The sequence below is a fragment of the Notolepis coatsorum genome (genome assembly GCF_963971535.1).
Source record: "Notolepis coatsorum genome assembly, chromosome: 7".
In the NCBI taxonomy this organism is placed as follows: domain Eukaryota; kingdom Metazoa; phylum Chordata; class Actinopteri; order Aulopiformes; family Paralepididae; genus Notolepis; species Notolepis coatsorum.
Window position 1 is genome coordinate 136,647,037 of NC_140171.1, and position 26,544 is coordinate 136,673,580.

At 43.7% G+C, this 26,544-nt stretch overlaps 1 protein-coding gene across 1 annotated transcript in view; it reads left to right on the forward strand.

The window, feature by feature from the left end:
* Window positions 1-26,544, forward strand: part of fat1a (FAT atypical cadherin 1a) — a 136,312-nt gene that overhangs the window by 50,987 nt on the left and 58,781 nt on the right. Inside the window, 7 exon segments of the mRNA XM_084318023.1 lie at window positions 4,936-4,997; window positions 21,729-21,893; window positions 21,895-21,946; window positions 21,949-22,058; window positions 23,697-23,876; window positions 23,878-23,917; window positions 25,987-26,126. Of these exon segments, the coding sequence (XP_084174149.1) occupies window positions 4,936-4,997; window positions 21,729-21,893; window positions 21,895-21,946; window positions 21,949-22,058; window positions 23,697-23,876; window positions 23,878-23,917; window positions 25,987-26,126 (749 nt within the window).

Genomic DNA, 26,544 nt, shown 5'->3' on the forward strand with positions numbered 1-26,544 from the left:
GCAAAATGATACGTCTGGGAAGTAGGAACCATCAATGGCCCTGAGTTAAGCGAGGCCGTGGAAAGCAACCTGGAAACATGCCAATCCTATCTCACGATTCATGCTAGTTGTAATACTTTGTTGTCGTTGGAAGTGTATCGATGGCACCTCATGTGTTGGTATGAAACCACCAGGCTCCCATCTACATATAGAACATAGAGACCGGCACTAGGAGCCGGAGCAGCTGCTTAACCCTTTCACTACCACACTGCAGAAGGTTAACCTTTCACTACCACACTACAGATGGTTAACCGTCTCTATAGTGTGGTAGTGAAAGGGTTAACCTTCTGTAGTGCGGTTGTGAAAGGGTTAACCTTCTGTAGTGTGGCTGTGAAAGGGTTAACCCGTTGTCATGTGGCAGTGAAAGGGTTAACCTTCTGCATTGTCACCGTGAAAGGATTAACCCATTGGTAGTGTGGTAGTGAAATGGTTCATTCATAATGAAACGTGATGGTTTTGACACATATGTTTGTGGCAGAAACGTGGGACTAAATTAATTCAGCTGGCTGAGAAATGAGTTGCCGTGGGTGGTAATTTTTCCTTCAGACGAGAGGGGGGGAAAGCGACGAGAAATCATAATAATGTAAAATTCTCATACGCTTATTGCTGGTTTGTGTCGTCAACAACAACAGTAACAATCTCCAGGCACTTTAAAATGGTGGCGGAGACGGGCTTACCCGCTGTAGACATCAGCACATTCCCGATTGTCTGCAGTCACAGCTAAATGTGTGTCGCATAAATATGTGTGTCACTCTCAAGACTGCTAATCACAGCGGTAATGCATGGGTTTAAACCAGCCCCAACAATGTCCCGGACTCCACGGCTCCCCCCTGAGGCCTCCATTTTGGAGCAGTGGTTGCAGCTGAAGGACATGGTTTAGAGCGCCACTGCTGTTCCACTGTTGTTTTTCTCCCCCTTCTCAAAACAGCACGGGTATAATTACTGTCGGCCCAGCTCAACCCACGCCTGAGGACGCCTTGTGTGTGTGTGTATACACAGTACATGCGTGTGTGTGTGTGTGTGTGTGTGTTTTGTGAGGGCTGTGGGTTGGAACGGCAGACGGCCTTGGTTCTATTTGGCCTGCTGTGTCTTTAGAGTTCCTTAACACATTGACTGCCAGCTATTAGCCTCATCCTGTAGCTACCGCCACCACTGTAAACGATGGGAGTCGCTCACCTTGTTTGCAGGGCTATAACTATTAAAATATTATAGCTATGGATGCAATACTATGGCCCATTTGACATCGAGTATCTATCGTTCAAGATGTGAAAAAGGAATATTTCTTCCATCCATACATTCCCGTTTTATACCGTGGTGAATATAAGTATGGTTTTAGAGCGGTTTAGGGTCATTCCTGGGAGGCTAGTAATAGGCCGCGACGCATATTATACTTAATCCATTGTCATTTCGTCCCTATACACACTACAATAAAAAATTCAAATGCATATGATCGGTATATTATGTTCCATCATGCAAGGGGGGGGGGGGGTCGTTTCTCATTAATTGATTGTCAATAACGGCATTCGTACAACAGCATACGCTGATCAGGGCGATGGCTATGAAAACAAGGCACAATCAAGCTGAAATTGACGTTAAATTGCTCTTACCTGTGGCCGATGAGATTCCAAAAATAATATTCTAATTATTTGACTGCCATCTGCTAGATCGCATGTCCATTTGGGCCACGACATAACCCCCCACAGCATAATCATTCGGGCGTCCCGAAAACGATTCAATGCGATCGGGTGAAGCTCTTGATCCACGTTACTAGAAATGTCCGCCCGGAGAAATTTCAATGACACACATCGGCCGCATACCACCAGGAGGCGGTATTCCTGGATGATTTATGAATGGAAATAGCGAATAAAATAAATAACGATCAAATAACGAGTATACTCGTCGTTGGCGGGGAATGAGTTAACGTTCAGGTCAGAGATCGGGCGTCAGCACAACATCAAAGGATGGTTCCTTTTTTATTTAATTTTCTTTGTCGTCTTGAACTACCTGGGTCACTTTATAGCAACCTTTCTAGGTTTTCTCAGTAAATTTTAGCTGTTCACCAGATAACTTACCAGATACCAAGTAACTTGAAGAAGTCAACCCTGTCTCTTTAAAGCTGTGGAAATGAGTACACCTGTGAGTGAGAGAGAGAAGAGAGAGAGAGGGAGAGAGAGAGAGAGAGAGAGAGAGGAGGGAGAGAGAGAGAGAGAGAGAGAGAGAGAGAGAGAGAGAGAGAGAGAGAGAGAGAGAGAGAGAGAGGGAGCGAGAGAGAGAGAGAGAGAGAGAGAGACTCTCAAACCTCCTCTCTTTTGCTAAATGTACAGTAGCGTTTTTGATCCTACTGGTTTTACCTTCATTGAGATTTCTTGCACATTGACATCTTTTTAGGTCAGTCATACAGCTGCCTGCTTTACTTGTCTAAAAGCGTGTCTAATCTTAAAATAAAGAATAAATCATGACAGCCCTCTGGCACAATAAAACCCTGAATCACAATGTTTTATTTAAACAAGAGATAATCCATTGAGTAAACAAACAAACAAATAAACAAACAAAAAAACGTTGGGTTGTTTAATTATCTTCGTTGAATAGATCAATCACAAAAGTCAGCTAGCACTAACAGATGGATGGTTGTCTTTGTTTCTGTCACATCTCGCTATTTTCTTTCTTTCTTTCTTGCTTTGCAACAAATGTTCCCGACACTGAAGGCCGCGTGTGAAGCCTTTCACAAAGAACGACCCGATTCAAATAGGATTGTCACATCGATCACACAAGTACGGCGAGGTGAAAGAGTCAGGTGTGAGCTCCACGGCCTTGCAATAGAGAGGGATACAGACAGGGAGACAAGAAAGAAAGACACACTTAATTTGCAGTGTGGAGGGGAGGCTATTCCAAGAGCTTTTTACCCTTTTACTACCACACGGCTGAAGGTCAACCCTTTCACTACCACAACCGTCTGTAGTGTGGTAGTGAACGGGTTAACCTTCTGTAGTGTGGTAGTGAAAGGGTTAACACACAGCCGTGTGGCAGTGAAAGGGTTATAACCTTCTCTGTATTGTCGCAGTGAAAGGGTTAACCGTTTTGCTAGTGCGTGGCGGTGAACGGGTTAAGTTGTGGCTTGTGCTATTCTGGTTCCCCCGGCATGTGCGCCATTGATGGGTTTGGGTTTCGGAAATCCTTCTCTTTTATGCTAATCAGGCCCAGTGCAGCAGGCAGGCAGGCGTCTCTGGTGTGGTGGAGAGTTGGCGCGTCAACTCTACATTCAGCGTCTCTGCAAGGGCTACAATTACCCTGGGAGTGAGAGAACGCGACCGTATGCTCATAACGTCGTAGCCGTGTAGCAATATCCCTTTCTGCCTTTCTTCTTCTTCACCCCTTGTTTGTGAGCTTGATTCAAAATTGGATTAGCCATAGAACCCGTCGAGACCCGGGCCTTGTTGTTGTATTTTTTTACTTTTGTTCAAGCCAGGAGAAACAAAGACCCAAAACTGTGGAGCGTCACTCACACGACATGACTCCCGCTGCCCTGAAATGTAGCGTAGAGCTAGACAATCCCTGAGATTATTCTACTAGTGATTCAATATTCAAGATTGTTTATTGTCATTTAAACAGACAGTTTGCCGTACAATGGAAATCTTACTTTGCTAGTCCGCCCACACAAAATCACACAAAATCCTTTTACAATTTAAATACAAGAGGGTGTTAAAAACAAGGTAAAAATAGACCTTTTTTTAAAAGGGTATAAGATATATACAAGGCACAGTGAATAACATTGCATGTTCCGATTCACAGTGTTTACAATATAAAATATGGAGGTGACAATGGGTCACAGCAGCAGTTAAAAAGTGTCTTTACACAGTACATTTCGCAGAGTACATTTGACTCAAACTGAGTAAAATTTTACTCAGTTTGAGTAAAATGTACTGTTTGAGTAAAATGTACTCTGCGAAATGTACTGTGTAGTGTCATAGTAATGGTAGGATATCTATCAAAATTACCCCGTTTCTCGATCTAACAGAAGGTTTGAGACTTTTTGGCTATGTCTGACTGCGTCTGTATTTGTTCAGCTTGCGGACGAAGCACTATAAGCAGACTGTAGAGGCTACACTACTGTTTGGGTTGCCGTTGGCAGACCTCCGTGATATTTCACATGTGGAAGACAGAGGTCCATCACAGTGCACCGCGTCTGGGCCACCCCGTCTGACCGAACGCAGGGGAGATAACCTTTTTTTAAGAAGAGGTCACCCTTTCAGTGGCCATCTCTGAACTCTCACAGGTGGTTCAGAAGTTACATTCAAGGGGGGGCTTAAATGATGTAACCGTGGAGTGAACAGGATGCGCGGTGAAAGAATAAATCAGGAATTCTTCTGACAGTTCTTTGCGATCTAATGTTGGTTTGGTCTATTTTTGAACCGGGGAGAGTATTATCATATCATGTGCTTTCAATGAAGTTCATTAAGCATTTTCAATGTCCCTCTTCTTGCTTGTGAACTTTGCCTGTGGTTTCTATGATTGCCTTATTGTGGAGAGCTAAATAGATTGTAGACATGTAGTGAAATGAAGGTGGCCATGCCCGCCTTGATTGTGCAAAAAAAGACAAATAATAATAGAATAAAATAGAATAGATAATAAAATAGACATGATAGACATGATAAAATACAATACAATGCTAAGCTTACGAATAGAAGGTAATGAGTCCTATATACACTACTACTATACACTATGCTATATATAGCTATACTATACTAACTATACTATACAAAAACGTACAGTTATGTTTTTTAAAGTGACCTTTTTTCCCCCTAAAGTGACAAAATACTGCATGTGTACCGAATGGCATGCAAAAATATTTTGACTGTTGCTGCGTTATTAACGGGATTATGTTGTTGCATTCTACAGGTCTGGTCACAACCACCTCCAGGAGACTGGACAGGGAGCAGCAGGACGAGCACATTCTTGAGGTGAGCAAAGAAGGGAAGACAAACACTCTAATGTCCATGTCTGCGTGCGGGTCCAGCCTTTATTTGTTTGAGAAGATTAGCAACACGGTAATCAGATGCCCTCACGGTCAACCTCCACGGTCCTCAAAGGAAAAAAAGGAAAAAAATTGCAGAATTAATTTGCCTCTAACAACAGACTTTGACTCGACTAAACTTTGCGCCGAGCGCCAGATGTTGCCAACAAAAACAAGTCTCCCTGTACAAGCGAGGACGTTTTTTTTTTTTGGAATCATTTTCGCCTTGGTTCAGATTTCCGGGAGGGGCGGGGGGATCCTGGTGACTGTTCTTTTGTTCTTCCCCACTGTTCCGTCTCGGATGGAGCAAGCTGGGACAGGAAGCTGCCGTCGAACCAAGGGGCCGATGCCTAAACGTGTGGATTTTAATTGAGCTCAGCTCTCTTTTCTCTCTGGATGCCTCCCTCCCTCCCTCCCTAACTCCCTCGTTCCTGCTCCCACAGCCCAGTGTTGATCCAGCCATTTCTTTTCTTTTAATTGTGTGCCTGGGACTGAAGTGGAACACACTGTGCCTTTTAATTATGTGGTTAGAGAGGTTGCACAATTCAAGGTTCATTGAAGGACGATTAATACTGATGCGTCCGCCGCCCAGACCGCTCCCGTGTTTCCTACTCTGTTTGTACAGTGCGCCAAACTAATTGCATTCTGGGACTGGAGAGTAAATGATATTGGGGGAGGGAGGAGGGATATGAGGGCACTGTACTACTCCCCCCCGAGGGAGACATTACGCAGATATTTTATTACCTCTTTCCTTCTCCGTCCCTTCTATCCCCTTATATCAGCAACTTAATGATAAATGCAATATCCCTCTCCTTGAGTATTGACTGTTGAGATTTTTAGAGGGGGGAAAAAACCCAACATGAGCTATTGCCAGAATAGCCCTTTAATTTCAGGGTTCAAGGTCCTTGAAGTGCTTGATTTTTTGGGGAAAAAAACAGTCAAGGCCTGGAATTCCTTGAAAACAGTCAAGGTGCTTAAATAGCCATTTAAATTCAAATCAACCATTCGCATTGAAAATTGTGTCTATCCATGGTAGTGGTGACTGAGAAGAACGTTTCCAAGGCGAGCTCCAAGCTCCTCCTCCCCACAGGCTGCAGTTGGGCCTAACAAAATAAATTGTTTGGTTCCTGTTGGTTGTCAGTTAAGGCCATTTTTTTTTAATTTATCAACTTTTTCTTCCCCTTTTTCTGTGATTTTTCTCCCATCCCAATTTCCTCTTGTGCCAATTCTCCCTCCCCTGTCCTGATCGTTGCTTGCATGTGCTCCCCACTGGCTGGTCGTAGGGAGGGTAGAAGAAGCCCATCACATGTCCCCTCCAATACATGTGGAGGCAGCTAGTCACTTCTTTTCACCTGCCAGCGCGGACTCTCATTGGCGAGGAGTAACGTGTAGGAGGCTCACACTGCCCCCGCCATTTTCCTGTCTTTGCTGTGCAGGCGCCCTGACCGACCTGTAGGAGTCGCTGTTTACAATGTCCAGATTACCACCCATTGACTCCCCTCCCGCTAACTCTGCCAATTGAGCTAGTATGACGGCCGGCCCAAGCCGGCTGACGGCAACGCTGACAGCCGGATTCGAGACCGGTGTCTCTTGCGTTGGTGACGAGCGCAATGTCTGCTGCGCCACCCAGCCGCACTTTTATTACATTTTTTATTACATTTTTTCCCACGGCGACTATGGATAGGGAATTTCTTTATTTAATAAACATTTTCACGACAACATGGATGCATGTACTCTGCCAGCATGTTTAATATCCATAATACTAAATGTTAAAATACAAAGACACTGTACTACAAAAGTACAATGTACAAAGGTAGTAGTAATTAAATGCCATTAAAGTAATAAAAAATGCCACCCCTAAATAGTGGAAATATTGTGAAATACTTGCTTTTTATATATTCTCGTTATTGACATGGACTGCACTTTTTGACTAAGATTTAACTAAACTTTATTGTAAAATTATTTTTTTATTATTATTATTATCTTTTTATTTTTTTTACCTTTTTTTTTTAAATTTGGGTCGCACCTAAATCGGCAGGGTCGGTCGGCAACCGGAACCAAACCATTTGTTTTGCATGGCCTTGTTTACTACGGCTGTGGAATTACTATAGCCTACTGCCCACCTGTGGCTGAAAGCTATTGTGTTACTCCGAGCTAGAACTCAGCGTCTGACTCAGGATCCTCGAGTTTGCGTAAAACACGCGACAAGCTGCTCGTGTGTCGAGTTCTTCCCCGGCCCTGTTCATTTATCCAATGCAGTCAGACGGGGCGGATGATGACAATGTTAAACATTCTCTTTAACCCCTCTCACCACCACACTGAAACAGTGAAAGGTTAACCCTTTGGTACTGTGGTAGTGAAAGGGTTAAATGGGTTGCGTCATGGTTTTTGGATTGGATTGTCTTTATCGTCCCCCGAGGGGCAAATGTGGTTTGCAAACGGTAGTCAACGCAACCAATACACATGATAAAAATAAACAAACAAATAAAAAGACATACGATGTAATAATAATAGTAAACACAGTAGATGTCACCATAATAAAGTTGCGTTGTGGAATATTTTAAATTAGCCAAACAATGAAGCTGTCGAAATTCAGAATGAGAAAATTTGTATAAAAATAGAACATTAGAATAGAATAGAGTTTATTATCCGTTTCCATGGCCATAGAAAGAAAATGATGAGTTTATCATCAGAGACACACAAGCGTCTGACCCGAAAGTGACAAAGAGCTTTGGTCAGACTTACAATAAATACATAGTTTGACATGACGTACATAAGATGGCAAATTAATAACAGATCTGACAAGAAAGGTAAACAAAAATGCCCTAGTGAGGAAATGAAAACAAAAGATGGGCTCTAGGGCTTTGTTATGTCTTCACACAAGAACTGGAGTCCAGGCCAAATGTCATATCTCCTAAACCTTGGCCGTTGTCATATGAACACTGTCAGACTGTCGCCTAGTGTCTTGAGCTTTATACTAGTTGATCATTAACTAGTCAAGGCTGTAAGATAATATGTATTTTAACACAGAGCTTCTGAACATGTCCAATAAGCTGTACAAATGATGTAACATATAACAATTTACTATTACAGTTGCAATGAGCTATACAAGCACCAAGCAGTCCATCAGTCCTTTGTTAAAGTGTGTGTGAAATAGCAACTAGGCCTACAGCTTGTTTTAAGAACCCAACAGCTGAGGGAACAGATTATCTCAGATGTGTGTTTGATTTGGCGCTCCCAGGGAACGTGGACCTCCTCCCTGATGGCAGGAGTGGAAACTCCGTCAGGATGGCCTTTGCCCTCTTGAGTGTCTCTTACTTGATAAATACGGCCAAGATCATTCAAGTTGGTGCCAATGGTCTTCTGGCAAAGTTTAACAATGTTTTCCCATGCCTATTTTTGTTAACCATGCTTAGGTTGCCAAACCAACAAACCATTGCAAAAGTGAAACTTGACTAAAAGATGAATAAAACATTTTAAAGAGCGATCTGTCAGCGTTAGAAAACCGCTCAACCTTCTCAAGGAAAACAGTCTCTGAGTGGCTTCTTTGCAGATGGAGTCGGTGTTGGCATCGGAAGTCATTTTAGTCATCCTGGACGGTGCCCATGTACAGTACCTATATTGGCTTACTGTCTCAACAGCTGGTGATGCCGGTGATGAAAGTAGGTGACAGGACGGTTTCTGTGAAAGTCGATAAGCTTCTATTTTGTCGTGGAGACATTGAGTTGGACACCATTTAATCAAATAGTCCAAGGCTGGACCACAGCCCATTGGCGACAGTGGCTCAGGAGGTAGAGCAGTCGTCTGGCAATCCGGAGGTTCCCGGTTCGATTCCCGCTCCTCCCGGGCAGCGTGTCGATGTGTCCTTGAGCAAGACACTTAACCCCTAATTGCTCCCGATGAGCAGGTTGGCACCTTGCATGGTTGCCTCTGCCGTCGGTGTGTGAATGTGTGAATGAATGTGTGAGTGAATGGGTAAAATGTGAGTGACAAATTGTAAAGCGCTTTGGATAAAAGCGCTATATAAAAAAGCAGCCATTCATGGTGCTGCTGCCTGGACCACGGCCCATCTCATGGTGCTGCATGAGGCTGACAATCACCAGCAAACTGGATTATGAACCTTGACTCAGACATACCCCGGCAGTCATTGGTCTCTAGAGTACAAATAGCGACCGTGACGAAACGCACCCCTGGGGGGCTCCTGTAGAACACACCAGGGGCCTCAGACAGATTGTCACGGACATGGGTTCTCTGTGACCTCGCTGTCAGGAAGTCAATCAATGCCTGATATTTCAGAAAAAGCTGTGAGCTAGACTGTGGGGGCTGCATGCAGTTGGAAGCTGATGGGAAATCAACAAAGACATGCGTCTTCTTCTTGCTCTCCGGGCGCCCAGCAACAAAATACAGCAGTGTCGCTGTGTGGCATCCTCTACCACCTCCTTCCTTAGCTTGATACATGAACCGGAGTGGGTCAATTACTCTACTCTGTGTCGCCGTGGCCCAGTAAAACTCCTCTTAACGATTCATTCAAAACCTTTCATAGCTAATGAGGTAAGCGCCACGGGGCGATGATCATTCAACACCTTTTGGTGATGGAACCTTGGCGAGGGATTCTTTGCATAACACAGGAACTTTGTTCTGTGATAAAGAGAGCTGGAAAATAAATGTCACACAAGAACAAAGGACCGTTTTTAAGCAGTTGTCAAGAACAAAGCGCCGTTTTTTAAGCACACACACAGAGCACAGTTGGCCGCTGATTCAACACTATCACTTCTTTTACTCGTATTCATTTATTTTCCTTGGTTGATTGCAATAGTCAGATAAGATCATTTTGCAAAAAGAAAAAAAACTTTTTCTCCCAACTTATTTGGCCACGTGAAACCTTGTATCTTGAATAGTGTTACAGTCCGTTACAGATGCATTTCGTCAGCGAAGACAGAGGGTTGTGTTTGGGGCATAATAAAGCAGGTAACTTTTGACCTAAATACCTAGAATGTGGCTAAGTGAACACAGCCTTAGCGGAGCCCCGGCTGTAACCATGGCAACTTCAGAAGTTTTTGCGGCGCTAGTCACTGTTTGGTGGGAATCCAACAGGAAGCTCTTTATTGGGCTAGATGTTTCTGGAGGGCGAGGGAGACCTCTGAAACCCCCCCCCCCCCCCCCCCAACCTGCCCCTCTCCAGATACACACACACCTAGCGCCCCTGCATCTTTCGGGGGAACTAATTATCAGAAGTGTGTGTGTGTCTGTGTGTGTGAGTGTGTACGTGAAACCCTTCCAGGCAGTGTAGTAGACTAGTAGGCACTACTAACCCACACCAGATCCAGTTGATTGTCAGCTCCCTAAAAACCTTCTCCCGCATTATAATCCCTATTCAAATTGTGGAATTGCGATGAAAGCGTTAGGCGGTAGGCAGCCGCGTATTGTGAGGGGGGGGGGGGGGGTGAAGAGTCCGGCCCGTGTGTGGAGCCATGTGGAACATGTGAAGCCATTAAAGACGGGGGGCTGCGTCAGCGTTGTTTGCGCCAGATGCCGGGAGGAGGAGGAGGTGGAGGGAGCAGGCGGGGCCTTTAGCTTTTATGGTGAGATAGGGATGGGGGTTGGTAGTGTTGTGTGTGTGTGTGTGTCTGTCTGTCTGTCTGTGTGTGTGTGTGTGTGTGTGAAGTAGGGGGGAGGGAGGTGTGCAAGCGGGCCAGGCCCATGTGGACGGTGTGAGTGTGGGCTCTAGCGGCAGGATGAGAGGCCTGCGTCATGAGAGGGAGGGGGTGGGTAAACAGTGCTGGAGGGGGGGACGGGACATGTCAGGACATGTCTAGTGGCCAGGCCCTGGTGCGTAGTCTGCGTACCTACAAGACGGCCTGAGAAAGGAAAATAAAAGGTTGTTTGTTCTGTTCATGTTTCTTTTTTTTACCAACTCTTTGACGTGTTATTGATTCACAGATAGTGTCTGTCTGGGCTTTTAATTTGACAACACTGTGTTTGGGGCTCCTTCATGGCCGCGGAGCTGCTGTGTGATTTTCTCTTGAGAGCGTGCCTAGCCTGCCTCTTGTTTTGTCTGTGGAACCGTCAAGCTGATAATAGTTGGGTCAAGAACCTCAATTCCGTGACCATTCTCTGGCTAAGATGTTTTGATGATTGATTTTACTTTTTCTGAATCTACTTTTTCTCCTATTTTTCTGTATTTTTTCTCCCACCCCAATTTAGTCGTTATGCCAATCCCCCCATCCCTTCTTGGTCGTTGCGCGCATTTACCCCCTACTTGCCGGTCTAGGGAGCCCTGAAGTCTATCACATGCTTCCTCCGATACATAGGAGACAGCCAGCAGCCTCTTTTCACCTGCCAGCGACGACTCTCATTGGTGAAGTGTAACGCGTGGGAGGATCACACTACCTTCACCAGTTCCTTCCCTTGCTGTGCAGGCGCCCTGACCGACCTGTAGGAGTCGCTGTTTACAACAACCAGGATACCACCCACCGGCTTCCCACCCGCTGACACTGCCAATTGTGTCAGTATGACGACCGGACAAGCCGGAGGCACCGCTGACAGCCGGATTCGATACCAGTGTCTCTGCGGTGGTAGACAGACGCTATCCGGAATTGAGGTTCTTGACCCAACTATAAAGATGTTTTTTTTCCAAAAAGAAGGTTGATGCTGATGAGAAACTGTCTGAATGGGGTTCTCTCTCTCTCTCTCTCTCTCTCTCTCTCTCTCTCTCTCTCTCTCTCTCTCTCTCTCTCTCTCTCTCTCTCTCCCATCTCTCCCCCTCTCTCTCTCTCACTCACTCACTCACTCACTCACTCACTCACTCACTCACTCACTCACTCACTCACTCACTCACTCACTCACTCACTCACTCACTCACTCACTCACACACACACACACACACACACACACACGGACACTGCACCTCTGGGTAAGAACAGTCCTCAATAGAGTTTACAGTGTTTTTCTATTTAATGCTACAGCTCATATCTCACTATTTCATGTAATTATGACACTTAAAAAAAAAAGTCCCTATTTCCATTTTTCCAATGTATACCCTCTTGTTTTTAGTACCGCAGGGAAGACTAGTATCAGGCCATGCAACACTCCATGATACAGCAGAGAGGCCAAATGAACTCATCTGGTTCATAATGGGAATGTTCATCATTACATAGTTCAGCCCGGGCACCAACTTGCTCCCCAGAGCAAGACATGTTGGAAACTCCAAAGGGGTTTCTCGTCATCCCATTTAATTAATTCTGCGCGTGCGAATAGCACAGGCAGCTGCAGACGGTTTGTGAAAAAAAAACAAAAAAAACAAAAAAACAACACATTATGTTAGTAATCGCGGCTACGGCACCAAATGGCGTGTGACTGTGTGCCCGCCCCAGACTCCAGTGTTTTGTCTAAAGTGCTGAGCAGATGGTTCCACAAACGACTCCCTGACATTTGTTCTAGCCTTTTTTTTTTTTCACAGCTTAAAACCACAGAATTGCTCACATCATCTCTCCCAAGCCATGAGATGCACAGACCATTGAGTTTGATATATCCATGGGACTAGATGGGAATAGTGTGTTTGTTTGTTTAGGTCAGCTTACAGCTTTTGGTTTTTGCGTTTAAGCTCCCTCAGCTGTGCACTTAAAAGATTAGACGTATCGGACCATTAAAAACAGGGCCCAAATTAGCGAGAGCCTTCCAATCGTACCCTGTAAAAGAAAAAAATCATACATTTCTCGATGTATATTTTCAAGTATATATATATATCTATATTGGAGAGAGCTTGTTTAGGATTCAACTCCTTGTTAGCTGATTGAACAAAAAGTCAATGCAAAAATATGGAAAAAAATGTGCTTTGGCTTTTTTTGGCTCGTTGAATCAACTAAATATGAGTGATGTCATCTTGAAATTTAATATTCACTCTCCTACTTAGTAGATTTAGTTTACACAAGCTTACTTTATACGTGGAGGCAACATATGAATCTTTACAGTGTACTACCAGAGGCCAACATCTTGTTGCCAATCATGGCCCCAATGAATCGTTATCTTGTATAGTAGCTACAGGGTAACTTTATTGTTTTTATCAGTATATTTGTATTTATTTATTTTTATTCACCCTTTATTTAACCAGGCAGGTCAATTAAGAACTAAGGCTGTTAGGGGCGGTCAGGTGGCGTAACGGAGATTGCGTTCATCACCAAACCCCGGAGCGGCTAGATTCGCCTGTTCGAATCCAGCTCACAGCTCCGGGGTTGTCACCAGCTTGGCTGGCCGTTCACACTAATACAATTGGCAGTATTAGAGGGTGGGAGAAGCTGGCAGGGTGGGTCCGGGTCGTTGTAAACAGCGACTCCTACAGTTTGGTCGGGGCGCCTGCTAAGCGCGGATAGGACTTGAGTGGGATAGTGTGATCCTTCCACGCGCTACGCCCTCTCAATGAGAATCCGCGCTGCCAGGTGAAAAGAAGCGGTTGATTGGCTGGACGTGTGTCGGAGGAAGCACGTGATAGCCTCCACTCTCCCAGACCGACTGTGGGGGGTAAGTGCGCAGCGACCAGGAAGCCTATAGCTTATTCCCAGCGGAAGAGTGCTGCCGAGTGCTTCCGCGTTTTCCCTGATTGGCTGCGACACGCCCCGTGGCAGCGCGGCAGCCGCAGATCGGAGCAGCTCTGCCGCGGAGCGGAGCGGCAGAGCTTGCGGCATTATGTAGCCGTAATCCCAGATGTTTTTCATTCGACGCTTAGCTCAAATGGCAGCGCTGAGGTCCGTTGGTGACAAGTTCGAATCCCTTCATTTTTTTTTTTTTTTTTTTTTAACGTGCATTCTTTCGCCGGTTAAGTTTAGGCATGTTAACTTAAGGTTAAGGTTAAGGTTAGGCATTGTTTCAGAGTTGGTTAAGGTTAGAAGGGTTAAGTTTAGGCGCTGTTAAGGAGCTGGTTAAGGTTAGAGTTTGTCTTAGAGAATGGCAATATTCTTTCGGAGTTGGTTATGGTTAAGGTTAAGGTTAGGCATGGTTAAGGTTAAGGTTAAGGTTAGGCATTGTTTCGGAGTTGGTTAAGGTTAGAAGGGTTAAGTTTAGGCGCTGTTAAGGAGCTGGTTAAGGTTAGAGTTTGTCTTAGAGAATGGCAATAGACAGCCTATTTCCGCGCTGCAGCGCGAGGCAATAGACAGCCTATTTCCGCGCTGCAGCTCTCTCGCGCTGCCGTGGTCACATGGGCGTCATGGCCAATCAGAGAAAACGCGGAAGCACGCGACGCACTCTTCCGCTGGGAATAAGTTACACGCGACCAGGAAGGGGATTGGGAATTGGCATAACGACTAACATTGGGATGGGAGAAAATCGGAGGAAAATGGAGGGGGAAAAAGATTAAAAAAAAAAGTTAACGTTAACGCACAATTCTGTTAACACCACTATTTTTTTGAATGCACAATTAACGTTTTCAAAAAGAAAAAGTGTTGTACATGTAAATTTTTTTTTTTACTAGACTTCACTCAGGTTTATTATTGATACTCTCATTGATACTATGTTTGATTTTTGACTCAAAGTGTGTGTGTGTGTGTGTGTGTGTGTGTGTGTGTGTGTGTGTGTGTGTGTGTGTGTGTGTGTGTGTGTGTGTGTGTGTGTGTGTGTGTGTGTGTGTGTGTGTGTGTGTGTGTGTGTGTGTGTGTGGTGAATGTGTCTAAGTTATTATCGGTAATTTGGTGACTAGAGACACAAGTGTGTCCCTCCCTGGCGCAGTCCACTTGTGAAAAGGGTTGGGGTAGGAGGAATACATTATAGGGAGGTATAGTCTTACGTCAGTTGATTTAGTTTCCCGCACGGTCCACCCGTATAGGGATTTATCATTATGGGAAAATGTATTATCGGCTATTGTAATAATTCTGCCTCATGAACATTGGCAAGCTTTCCATTTTTGCACAAAATGAGTTCCCTTCTATCACTAACATTATTGTTTAAGCATTTTTGGTTGAAATATAATATATTACGTAATTATTTTACGATTAATTGCTAATTGTTTCACATTGAGCTATAGATTGTGGATGAATACACACAGAAAGGTACACCATGCCAATGTTCATGCTTTATTTGTTTTAAACGAGACAACTTAGAAATGTGTCCATTGGAAATACATTTCAATTTCAAGTGAGGTGGACCGCGCCGGAAACAACAGTGACGTAACCACTACACCTCCCTATTAGCAGGTAGGGTTGGTGCTGGCTTCAATTATGGACAATCAAATCAGCTCCTTTCATTCCCTTTAAGAGCATCATGCCAGGCTCTTTGGATAAAATACATGTGTAGATCCAGCAGCGATATACGCATGTACTGTATTGCACATAGAGCCATTCAGACAATTATACTTTAGGCTATATATCCTGCGTCATCCGATTATGAATGAATGGATCCTTCATTTGATCATATTTAAGACAAATCCATGAGACGGGATAGAGATGTGTATTCGACAGGCTGGTTTATCTCACAAAATACGCAATGATGCGTATTGACAGATTCTGATCCGCAGTAATGGCTTGTTGTAGTGATTAACTGATTGAAAGGCTTCGTTCCATTGAGGGATTTACTTCAAAGTGGGATGAAAAGCATGGCCTAACATCCATAAAAACAGTGGAATTTGGGCAGATATTCCCGCTTGCCTTCGACTATCATGGAAGCCTGTTACGGAAATAGCTCAGGCCGCCAGCTGCCACCAGTATCTTTAATTGAACTGGTCTTTGAGTCATGCCTGTAAACTGCCACTAGGGACACTGAGTGATTCAGTGACTGATTTTGACTATCTCTAGTAGTTATTGAAACTATGCATCATTTGTCCACTATCTGGGTTTTTTCCTGGCTCAAAATCAGACGGAGGTGGTACCTCATAGTAATACTATGCTTTGTAAAAAAAAAATATATAGAAATAAAATCATTCATTCATTCATAGTTTTAACACTTGCTCAATCCAGTTGCACTTGCTGTGGCACCTGTGTCACTACATGTAGTGTCACTACATGGTCCATCTGTATGACGTCATGCTGTGATGTTTTGCAATCTGCTAATGTCACTGCTGTCGGCAGTCAGCTAACAGTTAGCATCTTCCTTGTGGGTGCTAGGCGCACCAGTTAGACATAACCCATTGGCTTACAGCAGAGGCAGCCTAAAGAGTGGCAGCCATGTAACATCGACAAATAACGTTAGTATGAATACCCAATAACTCTTTATTCATACAATCAATATACATTTTATGACGGCTGTAATGTTAAACTACAATTTCAGAGACAGTGATACAATTACCCAAAGTCCCCCAGGAGTTATCCATGGCATGCTTTTTAAATTAAACTGGACTTTGAAGACTTTGAAGAAGGTGTCGATGAAATGTTCATGCGTTTGACCCATCCCGTCGTCCTTGGGCAGCCGGGGAGACGTGTAGTCTTTTACCAACAAACTTGCATTTTTCCGCGATCTGATTGGCCACTGACGTTTCTGGTCATGTGACATCTGCGCCAATGACATCTGACTGTTTCTATCACTGGTTAAGCTTAGGCACTCTTTCGAAGTTGGTTAAGGTTAGAGTTTGTCTTAGAGCAGGGCGATAGAACACCAGCCCTGATTCCAAACTCTAACCTTAACCAACTTCGAAAGAGTTGCCTAAGCTTAGCTTGACCAGTGATAGAACTAGGCGTTAGGTAGTTTGCAGGCTGTTAGAGGCGGAAATAGGCGCAGAAACAGGCGTCACGCGATTGCCGCAGATGTCACATGACCAGAAACGTCAGTGGCCAATCAGATCGCAGAAAAATGCAAGTTTGTTGGTAAAAAAATAGACGCAGCCGGGAGCAGACATGGGCTGCGGCGTGGGGCTGTGCCCGGGGACCAATCCAAGTGCTCCTGTCTGTCTTCGTCAGGGACGCGACAGTGTTGGCGATCTGTTGTGCATGTTTTTCCATTGGGTTTATCTTATGGGGAGGGGAAACCCTTGCGAGCACGGGGAGAACATGCAAACTCCACACAGAAAGGCCCGGGAGATACCCCACCTGGGTGCCTGGCAACACAGCAACCTGGGAATTGAACCCTGGACCTTCTAGCTGTGAGGCGACAGTGTTACCCACTACACCACCGTGCCGCCGGTGGTAAATTAATGGTAAAATGTATGATAATGACTTAGTGCAATTAGATATTTTATATTGATCCCAATAATTTTTATATTGTTACGCACCCCAGTAAGGGGATGCAACACAGGGCCACAGACACGTTAGGTGAGGGTGCAGTGACACAAAACCATGAAACAATTTGCAAAATAATAGTATTTATTTCACAAATGAACAAAAACACAGCAACACAGAGAGCAAGGAGGACTACCTAGTGGCACCAAATAAAATAGTAAAAGGAAATGAAAACCCACCCCCCTTTACAGGCGCTGAACGCCCAAAAGTACAAGGTGGTGGTGCTCACTCTAAAGCTGGTGTCTTTAACATCAGGTCACCTACGTGATGCAAAATGTAGACCCCAGGGTATCTTCCTGTCCTCAATGTCCCTGTGTGCGAAACAAAATATTAATACAAAGAAAAGCAATCACCATAGGCTGGGTGACACAAGGGAAACAAATATACAAAGGGTTAATACATAAATGTACAGCAAACTAAAGAACACCAAAACACAATGAAGTGAACCAGAGCTTTCACCTCTGAAGAGCCACTGCTCTATATACCTAAGAACCAGAGCTTTTACCTCTGAAGAGCCACTGCTCTATATACCTAAGAACCAGAGCTTTTACCTCTGAAGAGCCACTGCTCTATATACCTAAGAACCAGAGCTTTTACCTCTGAAGAGCCACTGCTCTATATACCTAAGAACCAGAGCTTTTACCTCTGAAGAGCCACTGCTCTATATACCTAACAACACACAGAATTATCACCAAAGACACAGAGAGACACCCACCACCACAATGAGCCAAAAGAGCTAAGTAACACTGCACAAAATGGGATATATAAAGGGAGAGTGGATGTTGATTGCAGATCAACTTCAGCTGCCGTTGCACTGGGGTGAGTTGCTGATTGACCAGCTGGCTGCTGGTGCTGCAACTGGGAGACACCTGAGAATGGGATATGTTACACAGGAGGGAGACAAAAACAGAACAACCAAAACATGCCTATATACACACACACAACAGATAACAGAATACATAACCCCCCATATATATATACATATAAGGACACCGTCTGTAACAGATATGGATGCTAAACTGCAGAAATTCAATGGCTTTTATATTTGTTCATATCATACATTTCAGAGTATCATACAAGTCATTTTCATTGTAACCCTTTCACTGCCGCACTACCAAAACGGTTAACCCTTTCACTGTGACAATTCACAGAAGGTTAACCCTTTCACTGCCACACAACAGCAGCGACCGTCGGTTGTGTGATAGTAAAGGGTTAACCTTCTGTCGTGTGGCAGTGAAAGGGTTAAGCGGTGAGATGAACTCAAACCAGTCGCTTGATTCTGGTTGTACTTTCTTGCAGCAGGCCGCTGCGTTACTTTTTGGGCGTCCCATGCAGGTAACCACTGCTGCAGCCTAAACGCACCACCCCCATGCAGGTAACCACTGCTGCAGCCTAAACGCACCACCCCCATGCAGGTAACCACTGCTGCAGCCTAAACGCACTACCCCATTCAGATGAATGGCGAAACCTGTGTTTTTTCTAGGGATGCACAGATCCGATATTGATATCGGATATCGACCCTGATATGACTAAAATATCGGTATCGGGTATCGTGAAAAAAAAAAGTTAATTATTATTAATAATATAATATAATAATAAATAACAATTCAGTACATTTATATCTATGTGCTAATCTGTTACATTTAGTTTCACCAAGTTAGGAAAGTAATGTTTTAAGTCAAGCCTGATGTTGCCTTGCACAAAATAATGATCCCAGTCTCTTCCACACAGTGAGGCATACAGTTTATTAATTGAACAAAGGGTATCGGATCGGTACTCAGTATCGGACGATACCCAAAGCCCAGGTATCGGTATCAGGACTGAAAAAGTCGGATCGGTGCATCCCTAGTTTTCCCCCCACATTCCCTGAATTGGTTCCTGAATGAGCCCTAAGGGGAGTGTATAACAGCCTGTTCCTGATGCAGGTTTTTTCCCCTTGAAGCACAGGATGTGTCTTTAGAAGTGAGTATTTGACAGCTAATCTCAGAGAGAATTGCCTTTGAAAGTTGACTTACTCAGGAACACTGAGCACGTTTTGAAACGAATGGAGAATGAATTGGATTTTTATTTTTTTTTACAAAAAGAAGCAAAGCAAGCATTCCTTCTACATCTCCTCTTTGACTAATTTCAGGCTTTGGGAACCATGAAGTTCAAACAGCAGTCTGAATGTTAAGAATTCACTGGATATACAGTAGTCATATAGCCTACATGAGCGCTTGCTGGTTTCTTACATTACTGGCTGCACATTATTCAGTGAAACTGGGTTTATTTGACATACTGTATGAATATACAGAACCTGACTAACATTTGATTAACACTTGTGCTACAAAATAACAACACAAAATGTCAAGAGTTTGGATTCCAAAAACCTTTTTATATACAAGCATAAACACTGAAGACATTCGTTATAATTTACATGGTATGCAGAGCAAGCTTCATGGTCCTTCTGATGTAAGCTGCCTGTAAGTAATGTAAACAGTCGGCGCGTGGGTGAGTTGTGTCATTACGCTGTCTGCAACTGAGTGCTAGTGCTGTCCCATTTCTTGACTCCCCATCGAGGGCACTCCAAAACGAGGGGTAGGGCCAAGTGGTAGGGCCAAGGGGTAGGGCCAAGGGGTAGGGCCAAGGGGAGGAATGGGATGCAGCCATACTCTCTCCATGGGTGTCTGGTATTGAAATATTTGACGGGCCCTGCTGGCTGCTACCAACTCTTATTTTAATAATGTCCATTGATTTATTTTCTCTTGACACCATGTATGATAACTAATCACGTTAAAGCCACAATTTATTCTAAACTTATATATTCACATGTAGCTCTTGCAGTATTTCACTCAGAGATAGATAGATAGATAGTTTTGTTAGATGTATGTTAGAGCGACGGACTGCTCTGTTGTATGTTAGAGCGATGCTCTGTTGTATCTTAGAACTTTGTAAAGAAACTCAAAGTGTTAAGAGCAATGCACTACTCTGTTGTATGTTAGAGCGATGCTCTGTTGTATGTTAGAACTTTGTAAAGAAACTCAAAGTACTAAGAGCGATACACTGCTCTGTTGTTATATATTTTTTATTGAACAATCTTATCACACTTTTTTACTGTCCGTTCTATTTTATAATTTTTTGCCTATTTTAAACTGCACTTTTTTACTATATCTAATCTATTCTATTTTATTATTTGTATTACTGAAGAACTGTGATTTGCCTTACCCTGCTCGCTTATGCCTGTATTTTTTACTGTTGTGAAGCACTTTGAACTGCAACCTCTGTATGAAAAGTGCTATACAAATTATTATTATTATTATTATTATTATTATTATTATTATTATTATTATTATTATTATTATTATTATTATTATTATTATTATTATTATTATTATTATTATTATTATTATTATTATTATTATTATTATTATTATTTTATTATTATTATTAATATTATAGTTTCCACGTAAACACAAGTAATTACATATAAATGAGTAATCACGATAGCCGATGGGATCATTGGAATTATTCTTTTTGGAGTACCTTCTGGCTAAGGTACGGTATATTCTATGTCTATTTTACCGAACCTGAAACATGTTTCTGTAACGATCACAGTGTCTTATTTTACCGGACCTAAATCAAGCTTTCTGTAACGATCGCATTTTCGGGGTAAGACTACCCCCTTGATGATTTTGTGAAGGCATATTATGTACATGGTATATACCTTTGATTTGTGGTTTCAGGGGATCAAACAGAACGATTTGGGCTCATTTCATATAACGCGTCTTACCTCGCGATCTATGAAAAAAGACTGGATTATTTTGGAAATGGGCGATGTTTAGCGTGTAATAAACGACAAACTACAGTGTGTAGAAACAAACTCTTTTTTACATGTTGGACTAGAAATAGTGTCTGTCAAATGAGCCATACTATTGTCTCCATAGCTATAATATAGAATATACAATAGCTCCGCAAATATCGTGAAAATATTGTGAAAATGGTCAAGAAAAGCTGGCGCTAGCCAGTGCAGATGGGGAACGCTTGTGGCGCTCAAAGAGTTAAAGAAGACGTGTCCGGCCCATGGGGACATTAACGTGTGTTGTCGGGCCTTACAAACAAATACATTTGATGATTCATTGCCTTTGATACAAGGACTAACAGCATGTTACAGCTAAGCATGCATTTAACCTGACCTTTTAGGTGAAAAAGCGTTTGTTTGTTTTTGTTTCCATGGCGACTAGCTCACGTGCCATCAGACAATACATTTCAGGGTGAAGATGAATCATTAATTTGTGTAAAGTAGACCGTACGTACATCAGGCATTGGGCCTTTAATGTATAACCCTAAAGAACACGAGAGGCATGAATAGATGAATAACAAGTCACATCACGTTGCTTTCCTTCTATTCTCCCTTTAATAACAGACTCCCCCCGGTCACGAACGCCATCTGCTTCTCAGTCTGGCCATCAGGTGTTTATCATGCCTCCTCTCTCCCCCCCCCTCAGATCACGGTCATAGACCACGGCGTTCCAGCCAAATCCACCACGGTCCGGGTCATCGTCAAGGTCCTGGACGAGAACGACAACAGACCCACGTTCCTGGAGAAGATCTACAAGATCAAGCTCCCCGAGCGGGAGAGGCCGGAGAGGGAGAGGGCCATGAAGAGGAACCCCCGTCTACCGGGTCATCGCCTCCGACCGCGACCGGGGACCCAACGCCGAGATCTCTACAGCATCGAGGACGGAGACGAACACGGGAAGTACTTCATCGAGCCCAAGACCGGTCTGGTGTCGTCCAAGAAGTTCTCCTCCGCCGGAGAATATGATATCCTCACTGTGAGTACTATCTCAGGCTCTGGCCTCCGTCTCATACGCCATGGGAAACACGTTTTCATCACGTCAGCCATGTTTACTTTTAGATGCTATTGCTGTGTTCCCCCGCATCCACCGCCTGTGCCTGCTGCTTCTCTTGGCTCTCTCTCTCTCTCTCTCTCTCTCTCTCTCTCTCTCTCTCTCTCTCTCTCTCTCTCTCTCTCTCCTCTCTCTCTCTCTTTCTCTCTCTCTCTCTCATCTCTCTCTTTCTCTCTATCTCTCCTCTCTCTCTTTCTCTCTCTCTCTCTCCTCTCTTTCTCTCTATCTCACCTCTCTCTTTCTCTCTCTCTATTTCTCTCTATCTCTCCTCTCTCTCTCGTTCTCTCTCTCCTCTCTTTCTCTCTATCTCACCTCTCTATCTCCTCTCTCTTTTTCTCTCTCATCTCTCTCCCTCTCCTCTCGCTCCTCTCCTATGTCTCCCTCTCCTCTCCTCTCATCTACTCTCTCTCCCTCTCCTCTCCTCTACTCTCTCTCTATCTCTCCCTCTATCTGCTCTCTCATCTCTCTATCTTTCCTTTCTCTCTATATCTTCTCTCTCTCTCTCTCTCTCTCTCTCTCTCTCTCTCTCTCTCTCTCTCTCTCTCCTCTCTCTCTCTCTCTCTCTCTCGCTTTTTCTATTTGTGTTTCTTCATTGTGCTCTTACTCCTCTTTGTCCTGTTTGGTGAAATGTAATTGTTGATAATTTAGCACAAATTCACTAAGTGCCATTTACAGAAAGGCAGGTCCATTAACCAATTGTAGGGCCATAAGGAGTAAATTAAATGTGTAACGGGCGTCACACAGGTCATTCAAAGTGCAGGCCGTTCCAGAATTAGCATCTTTCATCAGTCCATGTGTGTGTGTGTGTGTGTGTGTGTGTGTGTGTGTGTGTGTGTGTGTGTGTGTGTGTGTGTGTGTGTGTGTGTGTGTGTGTGTGTGTGTGTGTGTGTGTGTGTGTGTGTGTGTGTGTGTGTGTGTGTGTGTGTGTGTGTGGTGTGTGTGTGTGTGTGTGTGTGTGTGTGTGTGTGTGTGTGTGTGTGTGTGTGTGTGTGTAAATAAGACAATTACAGGAATGGAACACACATAACTAATAGATAGATGTTCAAGATTCAAGAGATTTATTCGTCACATACATACACGAGACATGTAGTGAAAATGAAGGCCAAGGCCATGCCTTGATTGTGCAAAAAATACAAAATAATAATAGAATAAAATAGACGTGATAAAAAGTACTAGATAAAATACAATACAATGCTAAGCTTCCGAATTAAAAGGTAATGAGTCCTATATACACTACTATACAATATACAGTTATACTATATAATATATATATATATTATTATTATTATTATTATTATTATTATTATTATTATTATTATTATTATTATTATTATTATTATTATTATTATTATTATTATTATTATTATTATTATTATTATATATTATAACTATACTATACTAGCTAACTATACTATACAAAAAACATGCAGTTATGTAAAGAGATGATGAACCAAGTCTCTCTCTCTCTCTCTCCCTCTCTCTCCCTCTCTCTCTCTCTCTCTCTCTCTCTCTCTCTCTCTCTCTCTCTCTCTCTCTCTCTCTCTCTCTCTCCCTCTCTCTCAGATCAAAGCCGTGGACAACGGGCGTCCACAGAAGTCCACCACCTGTCGCCTGCACGTCGAGTGGATCCCCAAGCCGGCGATCCCGGCCGACGCCTCCCCCCTGGCCTTCGAGGAGCCCCCCTTCTTCTCCTTCTCCGTGATGGAGAACGACCCCGTGGCTCACATGGTGGGGGTCATCGCCAACCGAGTCCTCGGACGTGGCCGTGTGGTTCGAGATCACAGGTAACGTCCACTCGCACTACTGCCCTATTTTCTTTTGTGTGTGTGCTAAGATTGAACCCTTTCACTACCACACTACAGACCGTCTGTAGTAGTGTGGTAGTGAAAGGGTTAACCCTGATGTTGCGTGGCAGTGACGGGTTAACCTTCTGTGTTGTCGCGGTGAAAGGGCTAACCGTTAGGTAGTTGTGGTAGTGAAAGGGTTAAGTCTCAAAAGGAACGCATGCCATGCATGATGTAGGCTAATAGGCTTTAGTAGTAAATATAATGTAGTGTTATTAAAGCGTCTAAAGTGCGTGTTAAGGTGAGTGTTTGTTTAAAAGTGAGTGTGTGCATGTGGATGTGTGTGCAATGAGTGTAGAAGATTGGGTTGTTACATGGAGTCATTGAGCATCCTGATGGCCTGGGGATAGAAGCTCCTTCTGAGTCTCTCTGTATCCTGGCCATGAGACACCAGGTAGCGCTTGCCTGACCGCAGCAGTTCAAAGAGGCAGTTGTTTGTGGTGACTAGAGTCTTTGGTTATTCTCTTAGCCTTGGCCCTGCAACGCTTGTTGTAAATGTCCTGGAGAGTGGAAGCCCACTCAATTGTGCGTTGAACGTGCTACTCTCTGTAGTCTGCTGCGGTCGTGTGCAGTGCTACTCCCAAACCAGGAGGTGATGTTACAGTCAGGATGCTCTTTATTGTGCATGAGTAGAAGTTCTTAAGGATCTTCTGACTCACTTTGAACTTCCAATAGGCGCCTTGTGTGTGTGTGTGTGTGTGTGTGTGTGTGTGTGTGTGTGTGTGTGTGTGTGTGTGTGTGTGTGGTGTGTGTGTGTGTGTGTGTGTGTGTTTGTGTGTGTGTGTGTGTGTGTGTGCTAAGATTTTAAGTCAAAAGGAATGCATGCACGATGTAGGGCTAATAGGCTTTAGTAGTAACACTATTTAACCTTGTGGGTGAGTGGATTCGCATTATTTCGCATTATTCTTCTATTGCCCCCATATTAACTCAACTCTGGGAACTTTTATTCCGTGGAATGTGAAACTGAGCGTGTGAATGAAAGCTCCCCCTTCCACTGGGGTAATTAAACTTCCGACGGACACTTTATGCATGATTATCACTCTTAATAAATCTCACTGTCCAAACTCTTCTCCCCCCGATGAAGCTTGCCCTCCTCCTTTCCTCCCCTTTTCTCTTACTCCTAATCAACTCCTGACTGACACGTCTCTTTTCTTCTCTCTTTTTCTCTCCCTGTGCCCTGCTTCTTCCTGCGCTGTTCTCTTTCTCTCTCTGGAATGTATCTGTTTTGCTTGATTTTCAAGGCGACATAGAGGCTACTGAGATGTTTTACATCCTTCAGATGACTTGTGACCACAACTGTACAGCAGAAGGTATATCTGCTGAGATCTCCTAATGCAATAGGCCGTCTCGTACTAAGAGATCCTCTTCCACTGTCTGTGACTGGTGTCTGTGGTTTGTGGTTGAATTGTGCTGTGTGTAACTTACTACTAGATTGATGTTTTTAGTTTTTTTTTGTCATTCCACGTGTTTCTTTTGTCATTCCACATTTTTTTGTTTTTGTTTTGTTCCTCCCATGATGAGCATGACTCCAGCTTTTCCTTGAGAGGTCATTTGATGAGGAACAACCCCCTCTTTGCTCATAATCTTGTGCTCCACTATCCATGTGCTTGCTCTTGAGATGTATTTCTTCAGAATATTTTCATGACGTTGTTGTATATTCATCATTTTCTGTTCATGGAATCATCACGTTTCCCCCCCCCCCACATGTGGTATTAATAGGACACAAGACAAAATGTTGTTTGTTGTATATTGGTCAGGGAAAAAACTAAACTGTGTGGATATTTCTTTAATATTTCAATCAACAAATCTATTCGAATCTATTCCATCAATACTGAATGACATTTTCAACCATGTTGTTCCAGTGTTTGCTGAAACATAGGCCTTAGCAACAAGTGTTTGTAGATCCATCTTTCAGGGTCAGCATAACCTAAGCGCCCTGTTACTACTCAGCCAGGTGGCCAATGTGTCAATAATCCGCCTGCCTCTCCATTGTCTGGAAACCCGTACAGGTGGAAACTATGACAGCCGCTGTGACGTGGACAAGGCCAGCGGGACTCTGGTCGTGGCTCGGCCGCTTGACGCCGAGCAGAAATCAAATTACAACCTGACAGTGGAGGCCACAGACGGGACGCGAACCATCAGCACCCAGGTAATTGAATCGCTAATGAAATGGTTGGCTGACTGATGAGGGGAATTTGGTCCATGGTCATGTTGAGAGAGGGATTGAGTAAAGAAAATGTAGGAAGAGTAAAAAAAAATAAAAAAAATAACGATTGACTGATTTATTATATAAATGACCGTAACGTTATCTAATTTTCTTGTGTACTATAAGGATGGGTTCCTATCACATATCCATGGGGTAGCCATTTCACTTAACATTTTGTGTCGGTTGTCTGAAATAAATAGGATGGACTTCTTTATTGCAGTAAAATAACACGCCACAGGGTCTCACAAGGTCCTTGAAGTGCTTAAAGTGCATGATTTTTTTAACCAAAAAAAAGTCAAGGCCTGGGCCCTCATTTATCAATGGTGCGTACGCACAGATATGTGCGTAACCCGTGCGTACG